Raw genomic sequence first — 27,419 nt, 5'->3', positions numbered from 1 at the left:
TTATCAAAAAATTATTACATGATAATTATACTGAACTGTTCTTGTCTCATCCGGAACCGGCCTCTGTTGGACCGGGTTCAGCCGTTGGGGTGACTGGTGGAACGAATTTCAAGATTCGATTTTTGACGTGAATACGTCTTTAAAATCAGACCGACATATGGGGTACCAGGACGGAAACGGCGATGTAACGTTTGAAGGTGATCCATTCCGACACTATAACTTCGTAATTAAAAACACGATTGAAATAAATGTGGTCTCGTTCGATCCGGTATACGACTACGATGCGAGCATGACCTTGAGTTGGCGCCGCGCATGCGCTGGTGGGGGCCCGCGGCGACTGGCGGCCATTTTGGGCGTGGGCGAAAATTTCCGGGCAGTATATCTCGCGACTCCGATGTGCTAGCGCGCTGATTTTGGTGCCAAACGAAATATCTCGTCTAGATCTGTCGATTTAAACCATAAAAAGTGAACTTTGCAAAATATTTGTTGGTTACAAATCAAAAATAAGTCGTGAAAAATTTAAACTTTCTGATGTCGGCCCATACTCACCGATAAGCCCAGAGGAAATACAAGCAACGCATCTCATCTGAAAGGGCGTCTAATGAGCCATCGATCAGTACCGCCATGTCCATGGCGGAACGAGTGAGACGGCTTCAGGAACGTCGGAAAGTCGACGCGGCGCGCGCCTTCGTGTCTTACTTCTCTTACCATAGACCAATGATAAACAAAATTGCCATCGATTACTAGCTAAGACTCTGTATATTTGTTATGCTAAATAAAAGCCATGTATCCATTTCGTTACTTTCATTTCATTCCCATATCCCAAAGATAATATTACCCGCTAACGCAGACGTATTCACGTAAAACCCACGGCCGTCTCCCCGACACAGCCACACCCCGATTTTTTTTAAAAAAATTCAACAATTTGAAAAGTTCGTAAATGTCATAAAAAACGAAATAAAAATTTTTGAAGTGCAAATATTTTATTTTTTTGATTTTTGAACGTTTTCCTACATTTTTTTATTTTTCAAAATTTTCTGAATCCTATATCATTTGGACCATGTCTCTGCTTGACTGTGTCTCTGACAGTCTCGACCTCTAACATACCGGGCCAAAGATGGACCAAGTCTGTGCCTCACCACCTCACTCCTTGAAACAGTCTCTGCCATAGTGTGTGTGTGTAAATTCAAAATTATGTAAATATCAATGGAGAGGCTAAAAATTGCTATAAATCAAATATAATATCAGGACCATTAAGTGTTACACCATAAGATGTTTGTAACCATGTTGATATTACCAAGAGTATTGAATTCAGAATTTCATTGGCATTACATTCATATAAACTTTCATGAAAATAATCATTTCGTTAAAAAATGGGGAGAGACACAGACATTATATAAATGATACCTCAAGTCTATTTCATTATGAATAATGAGGTTAGGATGCCAAAAAAGAAGAAAAGTTCAGGTGATTAAATCAGCTGGTGGTAATTATGGTAGCAGAAGCAAATTTATGCTTGTCAGCAACTCAGGTTACAGGATTTATGTGTCCTACAGAAGAGCAAACACACATATAGATGACCATAACAGAACACAGAACATAAATGGTCAGGAAGAAAGGCACAGGTTGTAGCTGTTTTCAAAACCAGCACTAATATATATTTAAAAAACGTTGTGCAAGTCAAGAATGGAACTATTTTAACAGTGAGACAGCACATATATCGACATTACTACCAATATAGTTGGTACAATGTTGAAAATAGTAACTATGTGTAAGAATGTGTCTACTCAAATACATGTCTACAACTCTATAATTGGTCATTTCACGTATTCTTATCATTTTCATTGCTATACTCTTAAAAGACATACAGTGCAACAAAAACAATTATACATATCACAACCATTGTTGCAGACTTCAATTAAACAGTGAATATACAACTTTAGATGCAGTGTCCTATCAAAAAGTTCTGAATCTGATCCAACAACACACACAATACTAGTTTTTACTCACTCTGAATCTGCCCCCTTCATATCTCCAGTATTGCTGCCACATCTGGAAGAATGGCCAAAATTAGGTTCAAATGGCGCTCAGTTCTTTTGTCACATTTCCAATTATGTCACCCTAATTTTAAAATATTTTATTCCTCTAAGTCCAGCTTATAGTTTCAAAAACAGGAAGAGATTACAAAAGGCCAAACTGGGATATTATAGACATATTGCATCGCCAAATATTCAACTACACACAAGAGAGTGTGGAGATGCACATTATGAAGGAGCCATGTGGCATTTCCCACATAATCCTCTGATCCCCTCAACAGAATGTCTAATTCACAGATCAACCGTAGGGAGGTACTCGTGGTGAACTAAATCTTCCTGAATGAAAAATGTCAACAAAACCTTGACATGCTTTTTTTTAGATTTAACTGGGATTGTACTGACTGCTGCTTCTTTCCAGATCACAGATATAAATCCAAGATTCATCACCAATTACAATACTGGGGAAGGATCTTTTATGGTTCAAGAACAAAGACTGAGACACAGTCATGTAATGTTATTTTTGGTTAATGCACAGTAATGATGAAACAATTTTCAAATCATCACTTAGCATGAACTGGCATAAACTCTACAATTTTCAATCTTTGTTAGAAGCTTGTGAAATGACAAACAATGGTCAGCATGTGATTACTGTATCAATCTTCAATGCTCTTTGAGTGTACAACCACGTCATTATATCAAATGATGTTTGGCAATTTAAAACTTCAAACACCATTTTCCTGATTTTAACACAATTTAAATACGTGCACATTGTTTCAGCCATTTTGAACCATTACACATTGCTCAAACATGCCCTTTTGTAATTGGGACGATGCAGGTTACATGATGGGATTACGCATGTGAGATTAGCAATACGTGTTGTGTATAGTGCTCAAATAAATACAACAGTATCAGAACTTTTTGGTATGCCTTTGTAATTATATTAATTGTTTTAAATGTAAAATATATGTTTAGTTTTAGTAAAACTGTTTGGCACTTCTTTACAAGTCCATTTATATTACCTACATGAAATTGTACTTGCTTACACAATCATAAGCAAGGACAATATACAAAGCTTAAACAGTATCTTACTGTGATACATATATTCACACTGCAATACTGTAAAAAATGACAATAAACAACTAAAACTGTTTTTATGTTATTAGTGCTTACAACCATTTCATTCCTACTATTCACACTTATCTACAAACTTAATTTGGAAATCTAATTTTCATTCACTCTATACAGATATTCAAAGCTACAAGAAATATCTAAATACACAATATTCTATGTTAGTATAGAACAGTTTTTCTTGGTTTCTATATTTTTAACACATCACTTACACGCTTTCAATTAATTTAACATTGTGATAACATATGTTTATTACATACAGTCATAACATAGAACTCCTCGTAATGGATCTTTATTCCTCAAACACACAGACCACAGAATACACTTAGATTTGTAATGATTAACTGCACCACTTTTCAATTAATTTAAATTAAAAACAAGTAAAAGATAACATATCTATAAGGGTAAGCAAAAAAGTTGTCAGGCACATTTACAAAAATTAGGAACAAATACAAATAAATACGTGGTGAAAGATATGTTTCAACTATCCTGTTACCAAAATTTGGTATTAACATAAACTGAATTTACCTCAAGGTATGATGTTGAAAATAAAGTAAACACTGTAATACTTATTATGTATAAGTAACAGAATAATCCACTCCAATGACCAAAAACTGTTATTCCTGCAATCTTTGCTGGTGCAACAAATTTCAAATTTAAAAACTACGTACTCTGCACTTTGCTGTAAACTAGACCACCAATTCAGATTATAGTGTTAAATGTTGTATTCCAACCTGAAGATGGAGGTAATGTTCCTCTTAAGTGTTAGCAACCACCTACAAGACTTCACAGCATCACAACTCCAACTGCCTTTTTACTCCGAACTTGGAGGCAGCACGTCCCTCCAAAATACTGGCTACCATCTACAGTGCCACACCTATGAAGACTGCCACCAACCCATAAAATTTCATACTGATGACAATATTAATCTAATTACACCCACTGTTTGCTGCTACCACATCATTATCATCATCATTATGTCTGATACCTACTGTCCTGGAGCAGGTAAAAGATCAATCAACTGTGATTTGATCAGGAAATTAGGAATTGTTTATGACAATATAACACAAAATGGTTCTTATATTCTGTATTGGGACTAACCCATTCTATCAGACCCAAGAGAATAGGCATCGTCACCTAAAGAGTCAGCTCCTGATAGATCAAATCCAGAGAAACAGCAGGCGATGACGGAAGCAGTACGACCTCTGAAACTTTGGTGGAAATCTACCAGACTATACGGAGCAATAACCCAGAAGACAGTGATCTTCATTGGTAACCAACTACATAATTATTCAGAACCATGATCCAGAAGACAAATATTATTACTTCAAATGTGATTAGCATGAATAGCCTTCCTCAATTCATTCACTGTTACTAGTGCATAAAACAAAGATCATATGTCCATCCGTCCGTCCGTATGTATATTACATCTTTAAAATCATTCCATGTATTTCAACAAATTTTTGCATTACAGGTTTGCATGAAACGTTGTCTGGCAAATTTGATTTTAATGCCTATTAACCCAATATAAATGCCTCATCATTTTAAGCTCTGATCTAACTTGTTTTCATGACACTTAAAACAGATCTCATTAAAAGTCACGACTTTTACTTGAAACAGTTTTAATGTAATTCAGTTCCATTTAATTTATTTTCATGTACCTCATCAACAACCAAATTGCCAACATATGTATGTACAATGAAAACAATTACATTAAATGGCACACATATTCTGTTTACTAGCTCCACAACAGGAGACTTATATGTGATATACGAACATCAAAGCCAACGAGTTATACAAATGTTTGACATTCCATTCTTATTGATTACAGGACAACTAATCCTCCGTTACAGAGGGAGAACAACATAAATCAGCCATTCACTGCTATATTCCTACATACATGTCTGTACTTTGGTTGGGGTCAAATAAGATTCCTTCTTTCACTGCTTCTCAATGATTACTGTTTCAGAAAACAGAAAAGATGAGGAATTTGACACTGGCATCTCCAAAATACAAATATTACATTTGTAAAATAGTTGAGATGACAGGGGGGATAAAATAAACGCAGTACATAGCAAAATCCAGACCGCAATATGGTACCTATATTGTGAGCAAGAGATCTGACAGCAAATGCCTTATCTACGATGAACCACTTTATCTACCACAAGTGAAGCACTTGTATATGATATTGAATTGAAATGTGAATTTCTCATCTTCAGTATGACAAGTTTCTCTCAGTATGTACAAGACTGAGTTATGTAGCCAGCACAGCCTGTCACTTATCACCACAAAATAAAAATTAATATTTTGTTTGGTTGGTATCTTTATTATATAAATGTCCTTAAAAATCATTGGATATTTTTAAGAACAGTTTTTTATATACATTTCCAATATGGCTAACTAAATGGTACTTGTGTCACCTACACTTCAGAAGTTTGAATGGAACTAACTAGATGGCTTACCGAACCCGAAGGTTCATCACCATATTAACCAAATCCCTCCAACGGACCCTGTCCTGGGCCAACAAAATCCAGTTTCCTTCAACTCCTATCTCCCATAGATCCCACCTGACATTATCCTCCCATCTACGTCTAGGTCTCCCCAGCGGTCTCTTCCCCTCAAGCTTCCCAACCAATACCCGGTGCACATCTCTTGCCCCATCCATGCGCGCTACATAACTGGATCTATAAACAAAAACGGTTTAAAAGTATATGATGATGGAAACTTTGCATGATTTTCCTACTACATCCCACAAAAATTGGCCAATTCATTGTAGAGTTATTATGAAAGGTGCGTGCACATGCACAAAATTCGCATTACCATATAAGACTTCATTTACTTTCATAAACCAACAACAACCGTGCCTTGCCTGTTCCCAGTAAGTAGCTCACTTAAAATGTATTATGAGGCACCTGACACTTACCAACATATTTATTCAATACAAGTTCCAGCTACTGAGAAATGCACTTTACATCTTGTACAAAGAATGGCAGATTTTCAATGATTTAGTCTATGTTGTAGCTCCAAGGATTATGTGGATCAACAGGTAATAAAATTCAGTTATGGCTAATCCATTACTTACATATGGTTATAGAAACTTAGTGATAAATTTATAGAGTATACAGTGTTAACTGTGCTAATAAAATAAGTGTATAATTTGTAAGGTAGGCATCAACTTTAAACATACTACATACTAAAGCCTCTGGATTATAATTACTTTAATCAGCATTAAAAGGCAACAAGTGTTATACATAACAAAGTTTAGCGTAAGTCTAACTAAGCACACACCTCACTGAACTGATGTAAAACATGAACTCTAATGTCACTTTCAGAAACACTGGGAAATATTTCACAATCACCTGTAACAAGCTAACATAAATTATTTCGTGTTCTATTTCCGTTGCAAAGACAATTAAATCCTTGTGAATAAAAGTTGTTAAATAAAACACATGTTAAAATCCTTTTATATATCATAAACTGTTTCATCATGAATTATATCATCAGGTATTTTTAAATTATGATGTAAATAATGCGTCAAAAATCCCCGATGATGTAATGAATTCATGATAAAAGATGTCAGAATTAATAACGTATGCTGCATTTGACAGCTTTTACTCACAGAGATTTAAGATAAATTACATGTTTAAAAATCTCACTAACTGCAGTAATGGTGCTTTGTTTTCATGAAAATAATTCCAACACATTTCAAGTCAATGATAAATTTCCTTTTGACCTTCGACAAGTGTGCACTTTCCAACAACAGAACTCAAATGTATTGCATCCACACATTATTATACTCATATATATATAGATTATATATATAAAAGCATCCTTTCATAAATTTTCTTTCGACCTTCGACATGTGCGCACTTGCCAACAACAGAACTCAAATTTACTATATTCACACATTATTATACTCGCATATATATAAAAGTATCTTTTTCATTGTATACATAATCATATCATATATGAATGTAATATGTAAGAATACCACAACAAATATGAAACAAACATAAATTGCTTTGCAAGTGGAGGCAAACAACTAAGGAAACAATTTCCTAATAATGAAACAATAAGGTACATTGAGTTTCTCAAGGGCTGGAGCACAGTCTTTGCACTAATAATATTGCTCAACAAGAGATAGAATTTAGAACATAAAAGAAGCATTTGGAAGGAACAACTTTCCTCGACTAGATGACCAGAGTACAACAAACTGTACCCCATACCAAAAGCTCCTGAAACATGTTTTTGAAATAAGAGGCCTACATGGCATCTGTGCTTAACAAGTTTTTGAATCTACTCCATCTACAGTTTCAATACTAATAATATAAAAATCTGTTTCCTTTCAATTTTTTTTATTTCTACTTTGATTTAGTCTTTTCTTAATAAAACCTGCCCCAAACAGTAGAGCAGGTCTGAACTAACAGCAGCACATTTAAAGCTAGTTGTATCAGTCAACATCACGAAGAAACACTGAAAGATGATACATATGAAAGGTGATCCTAATCCATCAATTCCTTGGCAGGAAGTTAGGCCCACCAACAGTCTTCATGTGCATGGGTGATGCACTAAATGCTTACCGTGCATTTATACTCTCACAACTACATAAAGACATCATTCAAATCTCACACACACAGACAAGTAACTCTCAAGCTGCAAGTGAAAACAATGGGGCATAGAATTCCATAATCTCAAGATCATAAGAGCTGTACATACTTCTTATTAAGAATAAAACCTTAGACCTTTTTAACACACTGTGTAGGCCTATCAGTCACAGTAATCTTTGTGTTCTGTGCCACCATTTGTCAAGTTGCAAAAATTCTCGTGTACTTGACACTAAAGACTGTTTCAGTTTAATATTCTTGTGGTGGTACATCATATCAGGTTATTCTTTTGTCCTTTAAAAACCTGTCAGTTTCCATTATGGTGGAGAAGCAAGGAAAGTGTATTCACAATCCCCTCGTCTACAAAAATGATATTATGACTGAATTACATACTGATCATTTATCTGAATTTCTTGCTAAGATTAGCGGTGAAAACTATAGCAAAAACCGTAGTGATAATAGAAATAATGGTTGTAGAATATAGACCAAAATAAGATGAAAATTAAAGTCTACGCAGCTGGTAAATTCCGTGGTTCTAAAGCAGCCACGATACCGACGACGACACGTTACTCACATTCAGACTAGTGACAGCAACTGGTCAAATTGCGCAATTCCAACAAGAGTTACTCGCAGGTAATCCTGGCGATATGCTGTTCCAAATAACACCGAAAGTTTTGCGGAGGCTAGATGTATGATCTTTAGCAATAAGGCATTTTAAACATGTGTAAAGAAACAAACTATTACCTAGATATCAATAAAATATGAAAGGCACTAAAAACTCAGAAATGGACTGCTGTCATACCAAATTAAATTTAAAAAATTCCTGATCTACAGAATAAATTCTTCAGAGCATAATGGAATATACCTGAAAGTTTCATATCAAGTTGGTGAAAAGTGATTTGGAATATGACATATGTCTATAGACACACGTATAACATTTTTTTGAGTCTAATTAAATTCCATGAAACAGAGTAATAAGAGATATTTAAATACAGTACACAATGTGTTAATGATTCTCTAAAGGTTTGTAACAATGAATGATTCATTATCAGAATACTATATTACACACTGTCTGTTGTCTAAGGTATTCTTCTTATAAATTGTTTTTGGAATTTGCTCTACTCCCAAAACATCATCATTGTAGTGATGCACTGTGCCTTGTGCAGGTTTACCATGGCTTTAAATGCTGTCCTTCCCTTCTGGAAGCTGTCGGTCTCGGCATCCCTGCTCAGAATCTGAGAGATTTTTCTATGTTCAGTTTTAGCCCTTTGATCAAAAACAGTCCTTCTGCTAGATGTGCATCAGCTGCTAATGTCGTCTGCAGGGACTTGGACATATTCGAGATGAAAATTGTCACACTTCTTCACATTCTATAATAGTATAATTTACTTAATTGATTTAAATTATTTTTACAAATATGCTAATATATTTAGTTGCAATTTTCTTGTGTATTAACGTCCTCCGTATTAATGTATTTTATATTCTGCTTGTTTTACCTTTTATGTTTTTATTTTGTTTGTGTGCTCATCTCTGTGCTGTATCTGTAATTGGCCTTCAGGCTGTTCATACAGCACACTAATAATAATAATAATAATAATAATAATAATAATAAAGAATTGAATTGAATATACCTCAGACAATGGTAATGTGAAACATAGTATTCATGTCACACAATGTCTTAATAAGGCCACATAATAGGACACTCTACCACAAGGACAACAGCTTCACACCAGTACCACCAATCTGATGTATTTCTGGTGATGAAGATCTCAGAAATGCAGGGGAGGAAACTGCGAGAAAAAAAATTTGCATCAATGTAAACTACTGAAAACCTAGCCTAATAAAGAAAAAAGGCTTTTGCCAATAGATGGTGGATTCTACAGTTCCAGAGGATTAGATAGTGCTTTAAAACTATTAATCATACTTGTCTTTGTAACATGTCACTGTACAAATTTTGTTTGTCAAGTTACAATGATTCATCAGTTACCAACATGACATCAAAATATTTCAAGCAGCCTCCTTGTTGTTATTTCCTAAAATATTTTAATAAAAAACAGCATACTTTTAAAATACCTTTCACCATACAAAACTTGTGTAGCCTATACTAAGTGGAGCTAGGTCTTCTCATGCCTTACAAGTTTAAACAGTTGTCATACTGCTAACAAAATAAATTAAATAAATTAAAAGTACCGAGATGTTGAAGTCTCCCGTGGTATGGCATTCATAATATATTTCACAAAAAGTGACCAGTTAATGTCCACTGATGCTTGTAGGGGAATCAAGAGACCAGAGGCATACAATTTGCTACGTGAAGTGTGTATAACATCAAATTATTCACTGCCCATCAAAAAAGCTTCAGTAAGGATGCCATACTGCTATTTTCCATTTTATATGCACAAAAATGCACTAAACCATGCTAGTATTGCTCCCATGTCATGTTTACACAGTCGATCCTTTGATGGGTGAAAATCAACAACATTATAAAATGTAAGAGTTGAGGTTTTCACAGCGGTGAGTATAAAGATTTCTTTCTTCTGGGTTGTTGCACTGTGTAGTCTGGTCGATGTTTACCAACGTTTCAGAGGTCATACTTCCTCTGTCATCAGGGCGATGAATATGCCATCGTCCTGATGACGGAAGCAGTATGACCTCTGAAACGTTGGTAAACATCGACCAGACTACACAGTGCAACAATCCAGAAGAAAAAAATCTTCAACATTATAAAAGTATGTAATGTAGAATTAACAGGCAGATCTGGCAGAAGTAACTATGAATGACATGCATAAACAAAACAGAACTAAACTGACATAAATCTTGTTCACCCAAGAGATTATCCATGTAAGTAAACCTCTTCACTAAACTCAATAATTATGATTATGAGAAACTCTTCCCTTATAATAAACAAGCATTACATTCACATGCATCTATTCACTGTTAGCTGATACTTATTTCAATTGGCAAGAAGTTAAACATACCTAGTGAATACTGTATGAATAAACATTCAACATTACCTGATTCCATGATGTTTGAGAGACAACATAAACAATGACCCCACCTTTCCTCCTCAGGTCTATAGTCGGCGCAGTAGTTTTTGGCCGGTGGAGAAGCTAGCGGACGGGCACACTCTGTGTACCTGAGGTGACACGGTCAGTGTATTTCTTTTGTTTGGGCGTTCAGTCCGATAAGCTCCTCGGTGCAGTCAGCATTATACTATCGCACAAATGACTCGCTCCTAGCCTTCCCCTTGAAAATTCCACCGGCCAAAAACTACTGTGCCGACTATACACAGAAGTGTTCTAAAAGCACTGAACTAGCAGCAGAGCTTACTTTACTCTTACTTATCACTACTCTGTGAACAAAACTTCTTAAAAAAATGAAAAGTAGAATGTTTTAACACCACAGAACAAAAGACATGTTAGTTGGAGTGACATAAACCAATGTAGGCAGAATGGTCAGTACCTTAGACCTTACAATGGTAAACATCCACCAGACCACTTGGCACTACAACCCAGAAGACAGCCATCTTCAAAGACAGATTCGTTACTAAAATATACAATATTTACCTGGATATAAGATGAATTTTTTCCTAATCCATTATCTAATAAATGGGGGATCATCTTACAATCACATAAGTTTGACAAACAGGGTGAATGTTTTTGTTATTAGTAGTACTGTGAATTTTTTTTTGGCTGGGTTTTACAGCTGTTTCCTTGTGTCACCTTTTTTGCTTTATCTCTTACCACGCGATGTCATGTATGGCAACATCCGTGAATAGACAAATACTTTCTTTAGTAGTAGTAGTGTGAAATGTTTCTAGACTGGGTAGTAGTCAATGTCAAGATGACGATGCATCTTATTTTTAAAGACTTTCTTTAACTCTTAGAAGTATGAATAATCAAACCAACTGCCATACTTTCTTTACGTAATAATAACTACGTGGGAGATTTCTAGGGTTGCATGATCAGACTTTATAATCTATTTGTAGTGATGAATTTGCTTTGTTCATATTCAGAGTTATAAAGAAAATCACAGCTGAGCATTTATCAATAACATGATATTCTAAGTACTTTGATCACTTTATGAAAAAAACAAAGGCAAAATTTCCAACTAAAACAAACACGCACAATATTTTCAATTTTAACAGATGACACAACCAAATTGCTCTGACAATAATTGATGTAAATAATGCCATTTCAATTCTGAAAAATAATATGAATACTGGAACTGCTATGACTTTGCAAAACCTTTTTAATTTTGATAACTGTTTCTCTACTTCCCACAGTTCATAATGACAATCATTTTTAAATACGATGCAATTCTTTGACAAAATCGCAATTCTTACGAGTGGCACGAAAATCTGACTGACGTGAGTATTGGTATTTTCCTGAAGATTGTAAAGGGGGGTTGTCTTATATTCAGGTAAATTTAGTATTTAAAATAATTAAAGTACTGTGTTTAGGTTCTGTTTCAGTAACTGCCTTCCACACTGACTGACCCTCCCTACCATTCTTTTGTTTACTTTGCCTCTCAAAAATCGAGAAACTATCTAAAAGTCTTCACTTTTCACTGTTATTACACACACAAAGAGAAAAAAATTAAAAGTATATAACATGTTTAATATATGCTTTGAAGTTCATTGTAATAGAGCACTAAAATAACATAATAAAACGTCTCATTTCAACAGTCTAAATACAATCAAGACTTAACTTCCTTTTTCTCTCTTAATTGTGATCTTCTTATGAAACAACTGTAGGACTTGTTTGTGTGCAGAATGACTTACTGTGATGAGACTACAAGTGAACATTATGCTCTTACATAAAGTGGTCATTAAAATTGCCTGACCTAAATAAATATTTAATGGCCTGACAATTTTTCATAAAATTCTCCAACACAAAATATAATCAGAATTGGTTTATCTATTCCCACAACATGTTTCACGGATGTGAACAGACATAAGGACGGACAGCGCAATTTTAACAGGTGCCAAAGAGGCTTGTGAACATGCCTACGACTTACCAAGACGGGAAAGTTCTTAAAGACATTCTCCCATACAACTTGTTAGCAGGATTCTCTTCTTTCAAAAAGCTAAACTGGTTCTTGTAAGAACTAGAAACAATTATTTTATGTTGTAACCAATGACTGAATCCAATATTGTTTAGCATGGTAAGTTTATGAGGAAGAAAATTATTATAAACAAATTTATTTCAATTGTTTGTGGACAACTGTTTCTGTTAATTCTACCAATAAAATTTCAACCATCATAAAAGAAGTGACCATAGAAAAATTATTCTGTCCGCTGCATATTTACAGAAGATGGTGTTACTAACATTTAATCATATTTCATGTGGAAAAGTGTCAACTGTGGCAATACAATGATAAAAACCTGGCTAATGTTAAAAAAATCTCTTATATTTTGGCTTTTACAGTCCACATGACATATTTCAACAAGATATGACCTTTTGCAGTCCAGTCCAGAGGTGTCATAGTATCTTAAGCTCATGTGGCATTGTGCCATTACTGTTGTTATTAACAATATTATATAATAACACTAATAATAGTTTCTTTGATTTGCTATCACTATCAGACATTATTTTTACAACAAACTGCAAAATGTTGGCACATAAGGAAATGGAAACATCTATAATCCAACTGTGCTATGGCATAAGAAGATTATGCAATAAGAAATATGTTACAACTCATACGCTGTTTGGAATGCAGAGCTTCAGTTAAAGTTTGTATTTTCTCTACTTACATTTTGACCTGAGATCAGAATCTAATTTATATGACATGAGTATATGTGCATCAGCGCATATAAATGAATGCATGAAAATGTGAACAAATCCACGAATGAGGAGCAAATTAAATTAGGCTCCATTAAAGCCATAAACCTCAAGGACTCTGATCTCAAAATCTCCACTTTCGCAGAGTGGTGGGTTGTTGAATGTCAAACATCGGTCTGTCTTGCCATACCGAATGTTCTCATCCATCCAGATGGCCTGTCCTTCTCTGGAACAAAAATTCATGTAGAATATAAGTAATTACACTCAATGCATGAAATATATCACTGTCTTTTGAAAGAGATGACTTTCCTAGTGCCGCTCTGTATCCAACATGGATTATTCTCTTTAAAACCCTAAACTGGTAGATGGGTTCTTTAGTTGGTTAATTAGTCATGATGCATCAGACAGCAAATCAAGAGCAGAGAAAATATGGAATAATTAACACGATTCAATTCAGAATTTATTATTCCAGAGACCTACCTAAAGATCAACACATACATAACTGCAGAGTGTTTCAAACATAGCTCACTTTAAATTATAAATTTTTCACAAAAACTGGGAATACTGAAAATCCATACCATTATCATCTGTTGCAAGTAAACAATAGTTGGAAAATTAAGTATAGAAGAGTGGGCAAAAGTTAATTAAGATATGTGGTAAGTGGACAGCCATATCATAAAAATGAAGTCCTTGGCCTGAAATAAATGACAATGGGTTCTCTGTAAGAACATGATCTTGGAGACCACCAACATCACTAAACATTTTGTAGAAACTGTCAATACAACTATCTGATTATTTTAATTACAGCAGTAAGATACATTCAGGTGCTCCGATACACTGAACGTCATTAACATATGATAAAAACAGAAGGTCTAAACGATGATCAGGTTCTACAGATCCATACTTACAAAATACAATAAGATGCTAAATTTGTTATTAATAAAAAATAAGAAGTAATGAAGGAAATACTAAAAGTTGTTACTAATTAAAGAGTAAGTATGGAAATACTAAAATAGATACAATTAAACAAAATTTTTAAATATAGCAATGTTTGAGCTGGGTTCTTATTGTGCTGCTGCGGGTGAGGAATTACGCAAGTTAGATGTGATGAAAGATCTTGAGGATTGGGGTTATGGTTTTATATCAAAGAAATGGCAAGATATGATATAAATTTCTTAACCATGGTTAGAGATGATCAGCGGAGTGAAGTATCTATAGAAGATGAGTTAGAAAAACTTTTGTTTGTTTGATCAAACTCGCCACAGTAGATTCTTTGCTCTGGCAAACATCTCTAACCACGAAAGAGACAATAACATTATAGAGTTTGGATGTTTTTAATTTTTTGATGCTACAGAACATGTAAACAAGCTGTATCTAAGCTTTCAAATTAGAGTTTTAGGAATAAAAGTTGCACTCACCCACCACCAATTGTAATCATCTTGGAGTCAGCCGCCATAAATAGCTCAGCTGAATGACTAAGAGTAGGATCACCTTGAGCAGAGTCCATACCCACCCAAGGATACTTTGCTCTTTCTGGGTACAGGCTGAAGAGAAATGTCTCCCCAGTTCCAAAATACGTCTGTCGGTTCCCATGATCATCTTTCACATTTCTTTCATACCATCGTGTTGAACAATATGCTCCGAACACCTGTAAACACGCATCAGTCACTTTGTAAGATGGTATACATTTACAATAAAGTGAATTAATTATTCTGTACAACTCACAGAATTTGGTCACTTCTTGAAATGAAATGGGGGATTCCAATAAATTCAGGAACACTGAATTTAAAATTCCAAACACCCATAATATCTTTCAAAAGTGGAATGAAATCTTTCACACATTTTATTTTTTTAACACGTGTAAAGGTAAGAAAGGCCAATTTTGTATCATCACTTCATAGCTGTAGGTATGACAAGAAACACAGTAACTTACCCAGAAAGTTGATCCAGTTAATGTGCATAAAAATTGGTGCCTTCTTTGGCATTATCACATGGCTAAAATATCTGCACATGTATGTTAAATTAAAGCCTTTTAAGCTGGAAATGAATCATCTCAGCCTGATTAAAGTATTACAATTGTGTATAAAATATAACTGCTCTAAGGAAAGGGTTAAACAAAAACACAAGGCAGGCTGTAAAACAGCCACATGGGCATGATGTGGCATTTTTCCAAACAATCGCATGACCAACAGCTGCATGACATTATGTTAATAACTAGGGTTTGGATGTTCGTGACCTAAAAAAACCGAGAAATATGCATGCAAATATGACCCAAAAATAGCGAAATATGACCTAATTTTATTATGAAAAAATATTCTCTAAAATTTAAAAAAAGCGTTTTATATTTCAATCATGTTATTTATTTATATATGCATGTACAACCATTACATTACTTGATTTCCTAGCAATTTTAATCAAAAACCTCAGTCGCTTTAAGCTGTAAATGCCTCGTTTTGGATCAGCATCAGATGTTGAGTATATGTGCTCCTATAAAAATAAGATAAATTTTAAGAAAGTGCCTTTCATGCATTCCAAATCCATTAATTACAAATAAATAAATAAATAAACAAAATTCAAAATAATAAGTACCTTTCTTCATTCTCCTTTCTTGGCATCATTACAATATATAACGATTTGCATTTTCAAGGTCTCAAATGAAAATCTTCTTAGATTGTCACACAATATGGTCTTATAACTTGAAACATCACAAACGTTTCATGGCGTTGTTGAAAAGTACAGCGACAGAGGAGTGATTCACTGTATCAAGAAGGTATAAGTCACCAGGGCGATCAGCTAAGAGCGTGCCAATAACGACATTCGCTACAAATCTGCCGTAGACATCCGTTGTTTCATCAATTGAAACCCAAATCGTATTGTACATGTAATTTTTTTCAGAATCTTCATAACAGGCAGGTACACAGGTTTTTTTTAGTGTTGATTCGTCTGGAATTAACTGAGTCATGTATTTCTCCAAGAAAAATTTGAACTGCTCATTGTTCACTTTGTTCAGTTGGCAGACGCCATCATTTCACACAGGTCCTTTGAAAATTCCGATGTCTTGTTTGATGGTGAAGGTGTTGCAGTGTTATAGAACAGAAGTCGTTGCTCGCATTGACGACTGGTTTGTCGGCTCAAATTATTTTTGTTTTACCGTATCACAATGTTGTTGCTCATTAAATCGCTTACCAGCTGTAACTTTAACTTCACAAAGTTTACAGAACAGAATTGTTCCATCAGAATTAAAATATTCCTCGCCAAAATCTTTTACTAAACCTCTTAACTTTGCACTTTCAGAACACTTCACTTTCAAAATCTTAACTAACTGAAGGATTCACTGTAAATGCCTGAGAAATGTAGTTACAAGTAAGAATTTTATAACCAAAATATGAATTTAACTACAAATATGACCAAAAAATAAAAATGACCTAAATATGCATTTATATGCAAAATAAAAGAGCATAATTATGATTAGGATAACCCAATAAGTGTTTAATTTCAGTTTTGAATGAAAATAGAAGCCCCAATAAAAATGTGACATGTCACGAACATCTGAACCCTATTAATAACCAATACAAATGCATCATCCCCATGTTGAATTGTTATGGCAAGTTATTCAACTTACTTTCTTATATTTTATGAATAAGTGACAAATATAATTAATACAGTGGATAATGGACCAATCTGTAATCAGTAAAAACAAACTTCACTTAAATTTACATGCAGAAGAAAATATGTTCTCTGCATGTGAAATGCAAAGTGAATATGAATACTCTACTTTGCAAATATTCATTAGAACACATTGGAGATATCTGATAAACAGTTCAATTATGAAGAAATTTATACCTAGTTGAAATATTTATGAAGTTCTCAATAGTTCATAATGCCTTTAGTCACAAAATCTTAAACCAACCATAACAATAAATATAACATCCATTATTTTTTATTGAAGAGTATAACAGTAAATGTCTTCAAACCTCATTGTTGCACGTCTTGATCATCAGCAGAGTTGGTTCGTGCTGCTCTACACGAACATAAAAGGTCGTCAGGCTGCAGCCATGTTCCTCAGTAGTGTAGAGGAGGACAGGTTGGTACATGGTGATTCTCACTGGCAGCCAAGTCCACAATGTAAACAGCTGCAATATATATTTTCCTCCAGTAAGTTTACTAAATAATACAGCTCACACTATTTTCTTCAGTGACGGTAAATACCGGTTGACTCTTGAACAATACACAATTTTTACAGGGTACTTAAGATAGCACGTAAAGGAACTGGAAATACGGAATACAAGATCCACAATGCTATTTCTTCTTCTTCCTACACGATCAAAACTAGCTCCTGCTTAACAGACAAGTTGGTATTCCAATTTCTGGTAAAGATTACTCTTATGTAAAAGAATCAGTACCTAATTAAGGACTTATAGTACCAAATCAGGTGGTAAAGGTGAGTACGGGGACCAGTATCCTGGTGCGGAAAATGCAGAAACACCTCTCATCTCAATGAACCCCAGGGTTCCATAAAACCAATGACGGAGACAAATGCTCAAGTAACTAAAACTACAGATTCTGAAGAAATAATCATATATGACAGTATTAACAACTGTTCTCAAATTAATGTTCACTTATTATTGCCTAGAGCTTGTGTATAAGAACTGAAGACAAGCTTTCCCTTTAACTCCACATTTATATCAATGTACTGGATGCTGAGCTTCTGAAGAACTTAATGCCACTCTACCAACTACAAAGGATCTTGACTGTGACATAGAGAAAAATGTGATGTAATATAAAAACTCTGATTTCAGCTTTTCAGAGTTCTAAATAAACATAATTTCACAGGAACTGTCTTTAAGTTGTCAATGGTATATAAAAAAATCTACTTACATCAATGTATTATGAGTAAATAGACAATACAAACAATCCAGTGTTGTAGAACATGTGTACTGTGTGGAACATATTTTTCTTTAAATTCTGCGACTAGTTTACATGTATGGATGGAAAAACCATAATAAGTTTTGGTTTAATGTGTGTAAGTTGTTCTTGGTTGTGACTGCAGACTCAAGACTACTACATGACCAAAATAAGAACAATACCAACATCTTCACCACCATGAGAACCTCAAATATCACACTTGGTTTGTTGTTATAAATTTTGAAACAGTAAGACCTGTTCATTTTCACATTCTTTTCAATGTAGTGAACATCATTTCTATTGAAGATTTCTGTCTTCTGGTTTGTTGTGCCATGTAGTCTGGTCGATGTTTACCAACGTTTCAGAGGTCATACTGCCTCCGTCATCAGGGCGATGAATTAGGCAATTGAGTGGAGAGGGCTAGGTTTATAGGGAATGGAGTAGCCTACCCCTATCTCCAAAACGTTGTTAAACATCTACCATACTACACGGAGCAACAACCCAGAAGACAGAAATCTTCATACTCACCGCTGTGAAAACCTCAAATCATACATCATTTCTATTAATTTACACCATAAAATAAACTTCCCCTGAAAGCTTTTAATTAAAAAGAACATCTGTAGACACAAACAAAAAATCACTGAATCAGGTGGTATCATGCAGTTGTGAAAATTGATCAATTACAAACATTTTACTAGTTTAAAATTCTGTTTATAGGTTTGCAAATTCATGCACATGTCCATTCATACCTACACATGCTAGAACTTAAAATGGATACATTAAGTTAAATTTTAGTTTATTCATCCCTTGACCTATCCAAAATCAGAATTAACTGCTACTGCAAGCATCAGAATATGCCAATTAATAACAACTCATCAGAAGCACCTTCATTATGTGTGTGTGTGCGCATGCACACTTGTATGTGTAATTATACTGTTAAATTTGAAAAATGTTTAAAATTTATAAAGTTTAAAATAATACCACACAACATACAGAAGAATGATTTTACATGAAATTACTGATGATGATGGGGTTAGAGAATGAGACTTTGTCAAACTAAAAAGTATATATCTAATCTAATTTTTAAACATATATCCCTCCAAACTTCTCTTGTTGAAGTGACATTCATTCCTTGTCATTGAGAGGGGCCACTTCTGAATGACTGCAAAATTAAGGTAGACACATTTATAATTAAACAGATAAAGCAAAAGAAAATTTAACAGAGGAGGTGAAGAAGAAGACAGTGATACAATTACTAAGAAGAGTATTAGGTTAAATGTGAAACAGGAATATAGTTTTGAAAAACTTGTCACATTATTCTGATAATAATAAATTGACACTAAAAAAGAAAAAAAAAAGAGGAAATATCATAGATAATTAAAACATATCAGCCAACAGTTACTTATGTATGCTGATGATGGCAATCATTAGGATGAGATGGTTGGAGTATGTGATTTAAATATATGTGGGGGAACGTGACAAATCCGAAACCAAAATGTTACTGGACTTTTATTCCAAAACAGTGCCCGCTACATAATATCACTTCATCGACAAAACTATGTTTTGATAAAATAAGACTAATTAACCTAGAGATAGTTCAATTCTAAAAGTTTTTGAGTAGGTTTTATCTGAAGACAGAGATAGACTCCCATCTCTGAAACATCATTGTTTTTATTGCTTGTATTTAGTACTGGACGAAGGATAATATCCAGAAAACAGTTTACTTCAACCTAGAGATATATCAGTACCAAAATGAACAGTGGTCAGAACACATTAATGTGAGTAATGTCTGTATATCTTGAATTAAACTATCAGTGTATACACCACAGAAAGATGCATATAAAATTGTGTTAAATCATACTTTAAAATCTTCTTCATTCTTAATATATATTTTATTTATTTATTTATGATTTATCGTTTATGTAATGATGTTGTCAGCAGCATAGATATACAGGTATGACTCGGTTTATGCCGCTTCAATTTACACCCGCTTCACTTTTGCGTCTATCATAGATCACGATTGAAGGGTGATGAGTCATGAGTCTAAAACTTATATTGTAATAAAACCATAATATTAAATGATAAATTACAACCTAAAATTTAATTAATTAAACAAAAAACGGAATATAAAATGCGACCAGGAAAAGCAAATTACATTAACCACGGACAAAGAACTGCAAGCGAACTGACAAACATGCACTGGCGTCTAGAGAACAGGACGCTGAATGTTAAGTCTTATTGGTCCTACTCCCACCCTTGACGGCCACTCCTACTCTCCAGTCCCTTTAACAAGTGTCTTCTTTTTCCCTCCTAGTTGCTCTCAGTTCTCAGTCTTTTTCTTAAACATTATCTGAAACATTATACAATTTTCAATACGTAAATTTCATAAAATAAAACATTTTTCAAGTATTTTGTGTTGATTACTGAAAATCTCGGAACGGAACCTAATGTATTTACATGTGTTCCCATTATATTTTTGCTTCAATTTACGCTGCTTCATTTTACACCGGAAATCTCAGGAACCTAACCCCGGCATAAACCATGTCCTCCCTGTATAATGTTACATGATAGGCTGATGAGTAATGAATTGAAAAGTACATGGAAGAAGTGGCTGTGGCATAATTCAAGTACTATCCCGGCATTTGCTGGGCGGGGACTGGGAAAAGCCATGAAAACCTTAATTAGGATAACTGATTTCCAGACAGATATTTCACAATGTAACCACCCAAATATGAAGCAAGAGTGCCAACCAATGACATGTGACATTCGGTTTAATTTCTATTGTAATCTGTTTTTAGGTTCAGTATATACAACTACATTTAAGACAATAAATATAATGGAAAAATTCACAAAGACATACATGTTTTGGCTCCTATTTGGCAGCCTAAAAATGAAGAAATGGGTATCTTGTAATAAAGGATAATACTTACTCTTCAATGGGAGAGGTTACAGCATTTGTAACTATATCAAAAGTTCACAAACGTTATACTTTACACCACACCATGCAGAACTACAGACACGATATTACCATGCACAACTACTTACTTCCTCTTGATCTACCACTTGAGACCTGATGATATGTATGGGATAAGGTCCCATGGAAGGGGCCCGAGCACCAGGAGAATGAGATCCCTTTAGGCAGCACAGAACAGAGCACAACCAACAAACACACCCTGTAAACCTCTAATATAGATAGTACAACAAGACTGTTAGATGAAGAAAATGAGAGTATTGCAATGCTCAAGAATGTTATAAAAGCCCATTAAGTTTGACACACCAGCAGTTCTCCTTTTGAATGCTGTATTCATACAACTGTTACATATAACACACACTGACAATATAGTTCACTGTTCAACTAGCCTTCACACCTGACCATCAAATGCCTGAAAATACTTGAAACATCTCCGAAGCATGTAACATCCTTTTACTGAACTCTGATCGTTATCGATAATTTTAAGAGAAAGAAACTATGCACCTCATTTCATGAAAATGATCAATAAAAAGTAATCATGTTCAAAACTGTTCTAAATTATAAAATCATAAAATCACAATGTATCAAAAGCTGAATTCTTTTTTCATCATCAGGTAAGAATTGGAAGGGGGGGGGGGGGAGAATACAGAGGTCCAATCTGAGGCTAGCTTAAACAAGGGGGCCAAAAGATAGGTTTTCTGTCTACCTCTCCTCTATTTCTTACCTGATGAAAACTGCAGAATGAAGCTTCTGAAATCCTGTTATTTTATAATTTTGGTTGGATAAGTCCAAAAGAATAGTTTCACATGTTATAATGCACCACCACCAGAAACCTTCAAACTTAAACAAAACGTAATTACATTAAAAGACCTTCCCGAGATGCAGGACCATATGAAATAAGAAGGGCACTGAACTACGAAATGTGAATACACTTTTAATATCAAAATCTGAAACCAGAAATTTTCATTCAAATGTCAAGTTAGAAGTGTATCTATTGGGAGAGTTTAAGTCTACACATAGATTCATATGTTACAAACATTTAGTCATTTTTAGTCAAAAGACAAATGGTGTCTGAAAATGCAAAACGTCGCCACTTTAATGTGGTTTACTTGGAGCTAAAACTGATTTAGTATTTCAGCTGAATTTGATTTAGTATTTCAGTTGTGGAGGGAAAGAAAAAAAAATATAAGACTGTCTGTTTATAGTGATTACATGCAATTTAAAACCAAACCACATGATGCTGAAACACAATTTGTAAGACTCTCTCTCAATGTCTTCCTTTTCCTTATCTATAACCAGAGTAAACCTTTTCATATCACAAAATTCCCTGAATTTACAGAAATTCTGACATATGAAATTATGATTAGTTCCTTTATCATGCAATTAAAATATGAATTTAAAAGGAACTATACCATGTTCTTTCATGCATTTTAGTGATCAATATCACAAAACTGGAGTTCGCAATGTGCTTAACAAAATGAACAAGTTAAAACAGCTAATTTTTCACATAAATCAATGTAATTTAAAAGTGTTAAATTGCAAAAATAATCACAATTATGATGAAATGTGAAGTTTGCTAGTAATGGTAAGACACAAATAAACTAAGCATTATAACATGAACAACGTTAACTCGCATACCTATGCATCCAGCACGAAAATTACCATTATAACAAAGTACAAACCCACCTGGCACTAAGAAGAAAGAAAACAAAGCAGAGGTATAAAAAAAATGTTAAAGTTACATACCTGGACATCCAGAAGAAAATATTACAATCATAATGAAGTATGATGTCAATGGTACAAAAAACCCAAATAAATAATATAATGGAAACCAAATAAAAAAATGTCATGACAATAAATCAAGTACATGATCAAAGAAAACAAATAGCATACTTTTACAAGTTACAGCAAGGAAAGGAATTTAGTTATGAGTGCTGCCTAGCTTTTGGGGTAATATTAATACAGCCACATTTCACAACCCATTATAATACTTATTAAAATGTTTAATTGATTTCAGCACAATTAAGTCAGATTCCATAGACATGTGATTTTCTTTCAAATTCTATGCGAGCAACTGCAACACACCTAATTTCCAAATCTTCTGTTAATATAGCAGTAAGAAATTTCTACACATTCAGCCCTTTCATAAGCAGTCATCCCATTGTCTTCTGACATTAAATGAGCAGCCAAGTCATAATTCATATTGGTAAAAACTCAAACACTCAAATCACTCAAAGGCTGTCTTCATCTCATTGTATCTATAATAAATGTTGGTAAAGTGCCTTTCACGTTTTCTTACAACACGTAGTGCACACTCAATTTTATCAGTACTCTCAGACGTCATTAAATTAGCATGCAAAATAATCACTATGACTTTAAGCACTAACGACAAACATCTGAAGCAATGAAATAATGCCGTAAAGTGGCCTGGATATGTAGTGCAATGTCAGGACATGTTCCTTAACACTGTGTTCTTGCAGTGTGATTTGTCTGAGATGTAAATCGAGTCCAGAAACGTACTGACTTCATATCATCAGATATTAACCATTTTCTTGTGCATCATTTTTTCACTGCTATCCTAAATTAATGCAATTTTAAGGTAAAAATCTGAATTCATTACAAGGTTTTGGCTATATTATGTACACACATAAGTAAAAAGTAAAGATTGTCCCGCTACGTGCCATATAGGCGCTTGGGGTGAGTGGAGGTATAGCTCCTCTCTTTCTTGACCTCGGCACTAGATGGGGTGAGTGGTCAGCATCACGCCCCGGCCGGCTTTACCCCCGGGAAAGGACCCCCGGTACCAATTGTAGAGGAGGCTGGGTGGGCCCCAGAGCCGGTCTGGACGCAGAGGCTAGAGGAAAAATCCTCTGCCCCCGTCGGGGATCGAACCCCAGTTGTCCAGCCCGACACACATAAGTACAAATGACTAAAATTACAATGTAGCAGCCATGTATAATTTCAGATTTTTCAAACAAGATATTAGCACTTTGCAAACCAAAAACAAACATGTGTCTATAGCTCAGAGAATAAACTTGAGCGTCATAGCAAGTGGAGAAGATTTTTCATTATTACAGATTAAAGTTGATTTTGCAGTACACAGTAATGCATGGACATCTGGGGTTAATGAAGTAAATGCTCGACCATTAGTGCCTGTTTATTGTCTCGATGAAGATGAAAGTGCTTTTAAAATATTTTAAAATTTTTAAATATCAGAAGCAGAGAACAAAGCAGGTGAATAAAATTCTAAAATCTATGTAATCATACTTTCTTGTTGCAATAAGTTAGTAAAGCAATGGAAAAGAAGAAAAGAAGATAAAGAATGTTGGTATCCAACATGAAAGTTGAGTGGAACAATCTGAACAAAGAATGTGATTTTCAAAACTGAATTTCATGAAAAAATTAATCAGTTACGGTACCACATACAAGTAGCTATAAATCTGAAGAATTCATGGTGACTGTATCCTTACATGATTGTTCACACAATAAATCTTAATAAAATGATGAAAATGTTTCTTTTTCTGAAGCTTGGTGCTACTAGCAGAAAGTTATGAAAGTAATCACTTTGTTCTGAAGAAAAGATCTGTATGTATGAGACTTGGGCTCAGTTCCATACATTTGTAAAAGATGAATATCTACTGCACTGTTCACTATTCACATTTTCTACTGAAATTTCAAGGGCCATTATTCTAGCATACTGCATTTAACCTACCTCTCTGATGGTAAGTGTGTGGGACATCATCTGGATATTGACTTGTGACTGACTTGTAGGAAGGTTGTCACTAGAGCGAGATCTCACAAGTTGTCGGGAGCAACTCAATTCAGTTCGACTCTTCAGCAACATCTTTGTTTTAACAAAAACTCTTGCGATATATGCTGAACTTAGTGCTCGAATGCCAAATGCTGTCCGCAGGAGTTTTGTAGATGTCACCTATGAAAAGTTTGAAGATATTTTAATTTAATGATTCATTATCTGGTAATTTTACAAATTAACGAGTGTATTTTAGAATTATGCTATTTCAGCTATGGAAGAACACTTTCTTACTACACAAAGTACAAACAGATAATGATGGAGGATAAATATTGTAAGTCACTGAAAGAAAACAGCAGATAAAATGTCAAAGATTCAGCACTGCATTTTCATTACCCAAATGGCCAATTGCAACTATACATAGTGACCACAATGTAAGCCTTTGCATTCTGTTACTGAACTGCATGTAACATGAAAAAAGAAAGTTCATACCAGTAAACTTAGTCTGCCAAGTGATAAAAATAGCATGTTTCACAACATTATTTGCCATTTTATACTGTACATTGTGGATAAATATTTAACTTTTCAAGCAGGTTACCTGTGAATGTACTCAGAGCTACAAGCTTATCTATCAGTGAGCAAAATGGTGTATCCAAGCCTTTCACATGGTCTAAATTTGGAATAGAAAAAGTTTTATAGGAACCTATTAACAACAACATTAGAATTTGTGATATGACAGTGAATTAGATAGTGATAAAGATGAAAATAATGTTGTGATTGAAAAATCATCAGATAGTGAAGTGGAGTGAGTGACGCTGATGAGGCAGTGGGCAATTTGCAATTGAAATGCCCAAGACAGTAGGAAACACTTTACAATTTGTATGATGCAAATAAAATATTCTCTGTTAACCGTGGGCCTCTAAATCACGTGACCTATGCTTCAGAAACCTTTAAACATCTCTCTGTAATGGAAACAATTATTTAGGACACAAATCACTATTCCACAAATTTGGTAAATGCAAACCCCGAGAAACCTGGTATTTTGTTGTTTTTTTCTCTACAAATCCTGCTTGGTTTGGCATAGATGATAAGTGATCTAACCACAAAACCAGCAACATGGCCCCTGTACCCTCTATTTGATTTTGAATATAAACAATAAAATATGTAGAAGTATAGTTTTGCAACAACTTGCAAAACTTAGCAATGAATTTCAACATGTCACATTAGAAATGTATCAGTTCTTTTGACCCATAATGTTTATTATGGTGTGTTATGTCATGTCCATAACATTCCAAAGGAAAGCTAGAGAAATATCTGTTCTATTCAAATATAATTAAGTTTTTTAAATGCCCAACACTGTGAATCACACAAAGACAGTCTGGATTTCTAAGGTACTTCATGGTCCAATACTGACTTGACAAATGGCAATACATGCTCTCAAGTATTCATAACAACAAGGAAGAAACAGTATTTACACTTATACAGAGCGTGGCAGTGGAATGTGACGGTTTTCAGAGCGCTATTGTGGCAAACTCGGGTTGAATTAAAATAAAACACACAATGCAATTTATTAATCTCTGCTTATTTCTTAATAATAACATTTGTCAAGTGGCCTCCATGACAACGAATACATTCTTGTAATCTAGACCGGAAATTGCCCATAACTCGTCACAATAAAGCAGCATCAATTGCTCGAATTTATTCGGTGATGCATTGTTTCAACTCCATGATGGTGTGTGGTTTGTTAACATACACTCTAGACTTCAAATATCCCCGTAGGAAGTAATCGGCAGCCGTTAGATCAGGGGACCTAGGCAGCCAGGAGACGTCTCCAAATCGGGAAATGATGTGTCTGGAAAACATGGCTCGCAAACAGTTCATCGATTCACAAGCTGTGTGCACTCTGCACAAATTTAATTTTGTAGAGATGAAATCTGAGGTCCTCATGCAGAATACGGTGAACACTCCTGTCCAATAGGTGTAATGCAGCTGACCGATGCCTAGCAGAGCAAGTTGGATTCTGCTGCACTGCTTCCCTAACCTTCGCAATATTCTCTGGTGTGCGGACTGTTTGTGCACTACCAGCAAAACGATCACAAACACTGCCGGTGTTACTGAAGTTTTCCACCCACCTCAAAATAATGTTATGGGTAGGAATGCACGCCTAAATCTTCTCTGGACCTGGATTACTGATTTGCATTCAATAAATGCTGTTACCGCGAATAAGCATTCCGCCACTGGCCA

The 27,419-nt window shown here is 34.6% G+C and overlaps 1 protein-coding gene across 5 annotated transcripts in view; it reads right to left on the bottom strand.

Moving 5' to 3' along the window:
* Positions 1-1,490: 1,490 nt before the first annotated feature.
* sky (GTPase-activating protein skywalker) overlaps positions 1,491-27,419 on the bottom strand; it is a 46,578-nt gene continuing 20,649 nt past the window's right edge. For 3 of the 5 annotated variants that reach the window (XM_022072282.2, XM_022072283.2, XM_022072284.2), the window contains exons 7-11: positions 25,137-25,355; positions 21,499-21,585; positions 17,523-17,681; positions 14,967-15,196; positions 1,491-13,774 (exon numbers count right to left, since the gene is read on the bottom strand). In XM_022072282.2, coding sequence (XP_021927974.1) covers positions 13,633-13,774; positions 14,967-15,196; positions 17,523-17,681; positions 21,499-21,585; positions 25,137-25,355 — 837 coding nt within the window. In that variant the 3' untranslated portion in view covers positions 1,491-13,632. The remainder of the gene's footprint in view (positions 13,775-14,966; positions 15,197-17,522; positions 17,682-21,498; positions 21,586-25,136; positions 25,356-27,419) is intronic. The other 2 variants (XM_022072285.2, XM_022072286.2) reach the window with 2 other exon arrangements.

This window comes from Zootermopsis nevadensis, unplaced genomic scaffold (assembly GCF_977971745.1).
Source record: "Zootermopsis nevadensis isolate Lab colony 2312 unplaced genomic scaffold, Znev_1.0 Znev_ptg000002l, whole genome shotgun sequence".
In the NCBI taxonomy this organism is placed as follows: Eukaryota; Metazoa; Arthropoda; class Insecta; order Blattodea; family Termopsidae; genus Zootermopsis; species Zootermopsis nevadensis.
Note: the sequence above shows the minus strand (reverse complement) of the source record. Positions and strands in the feature narration are given on the sequence as shown.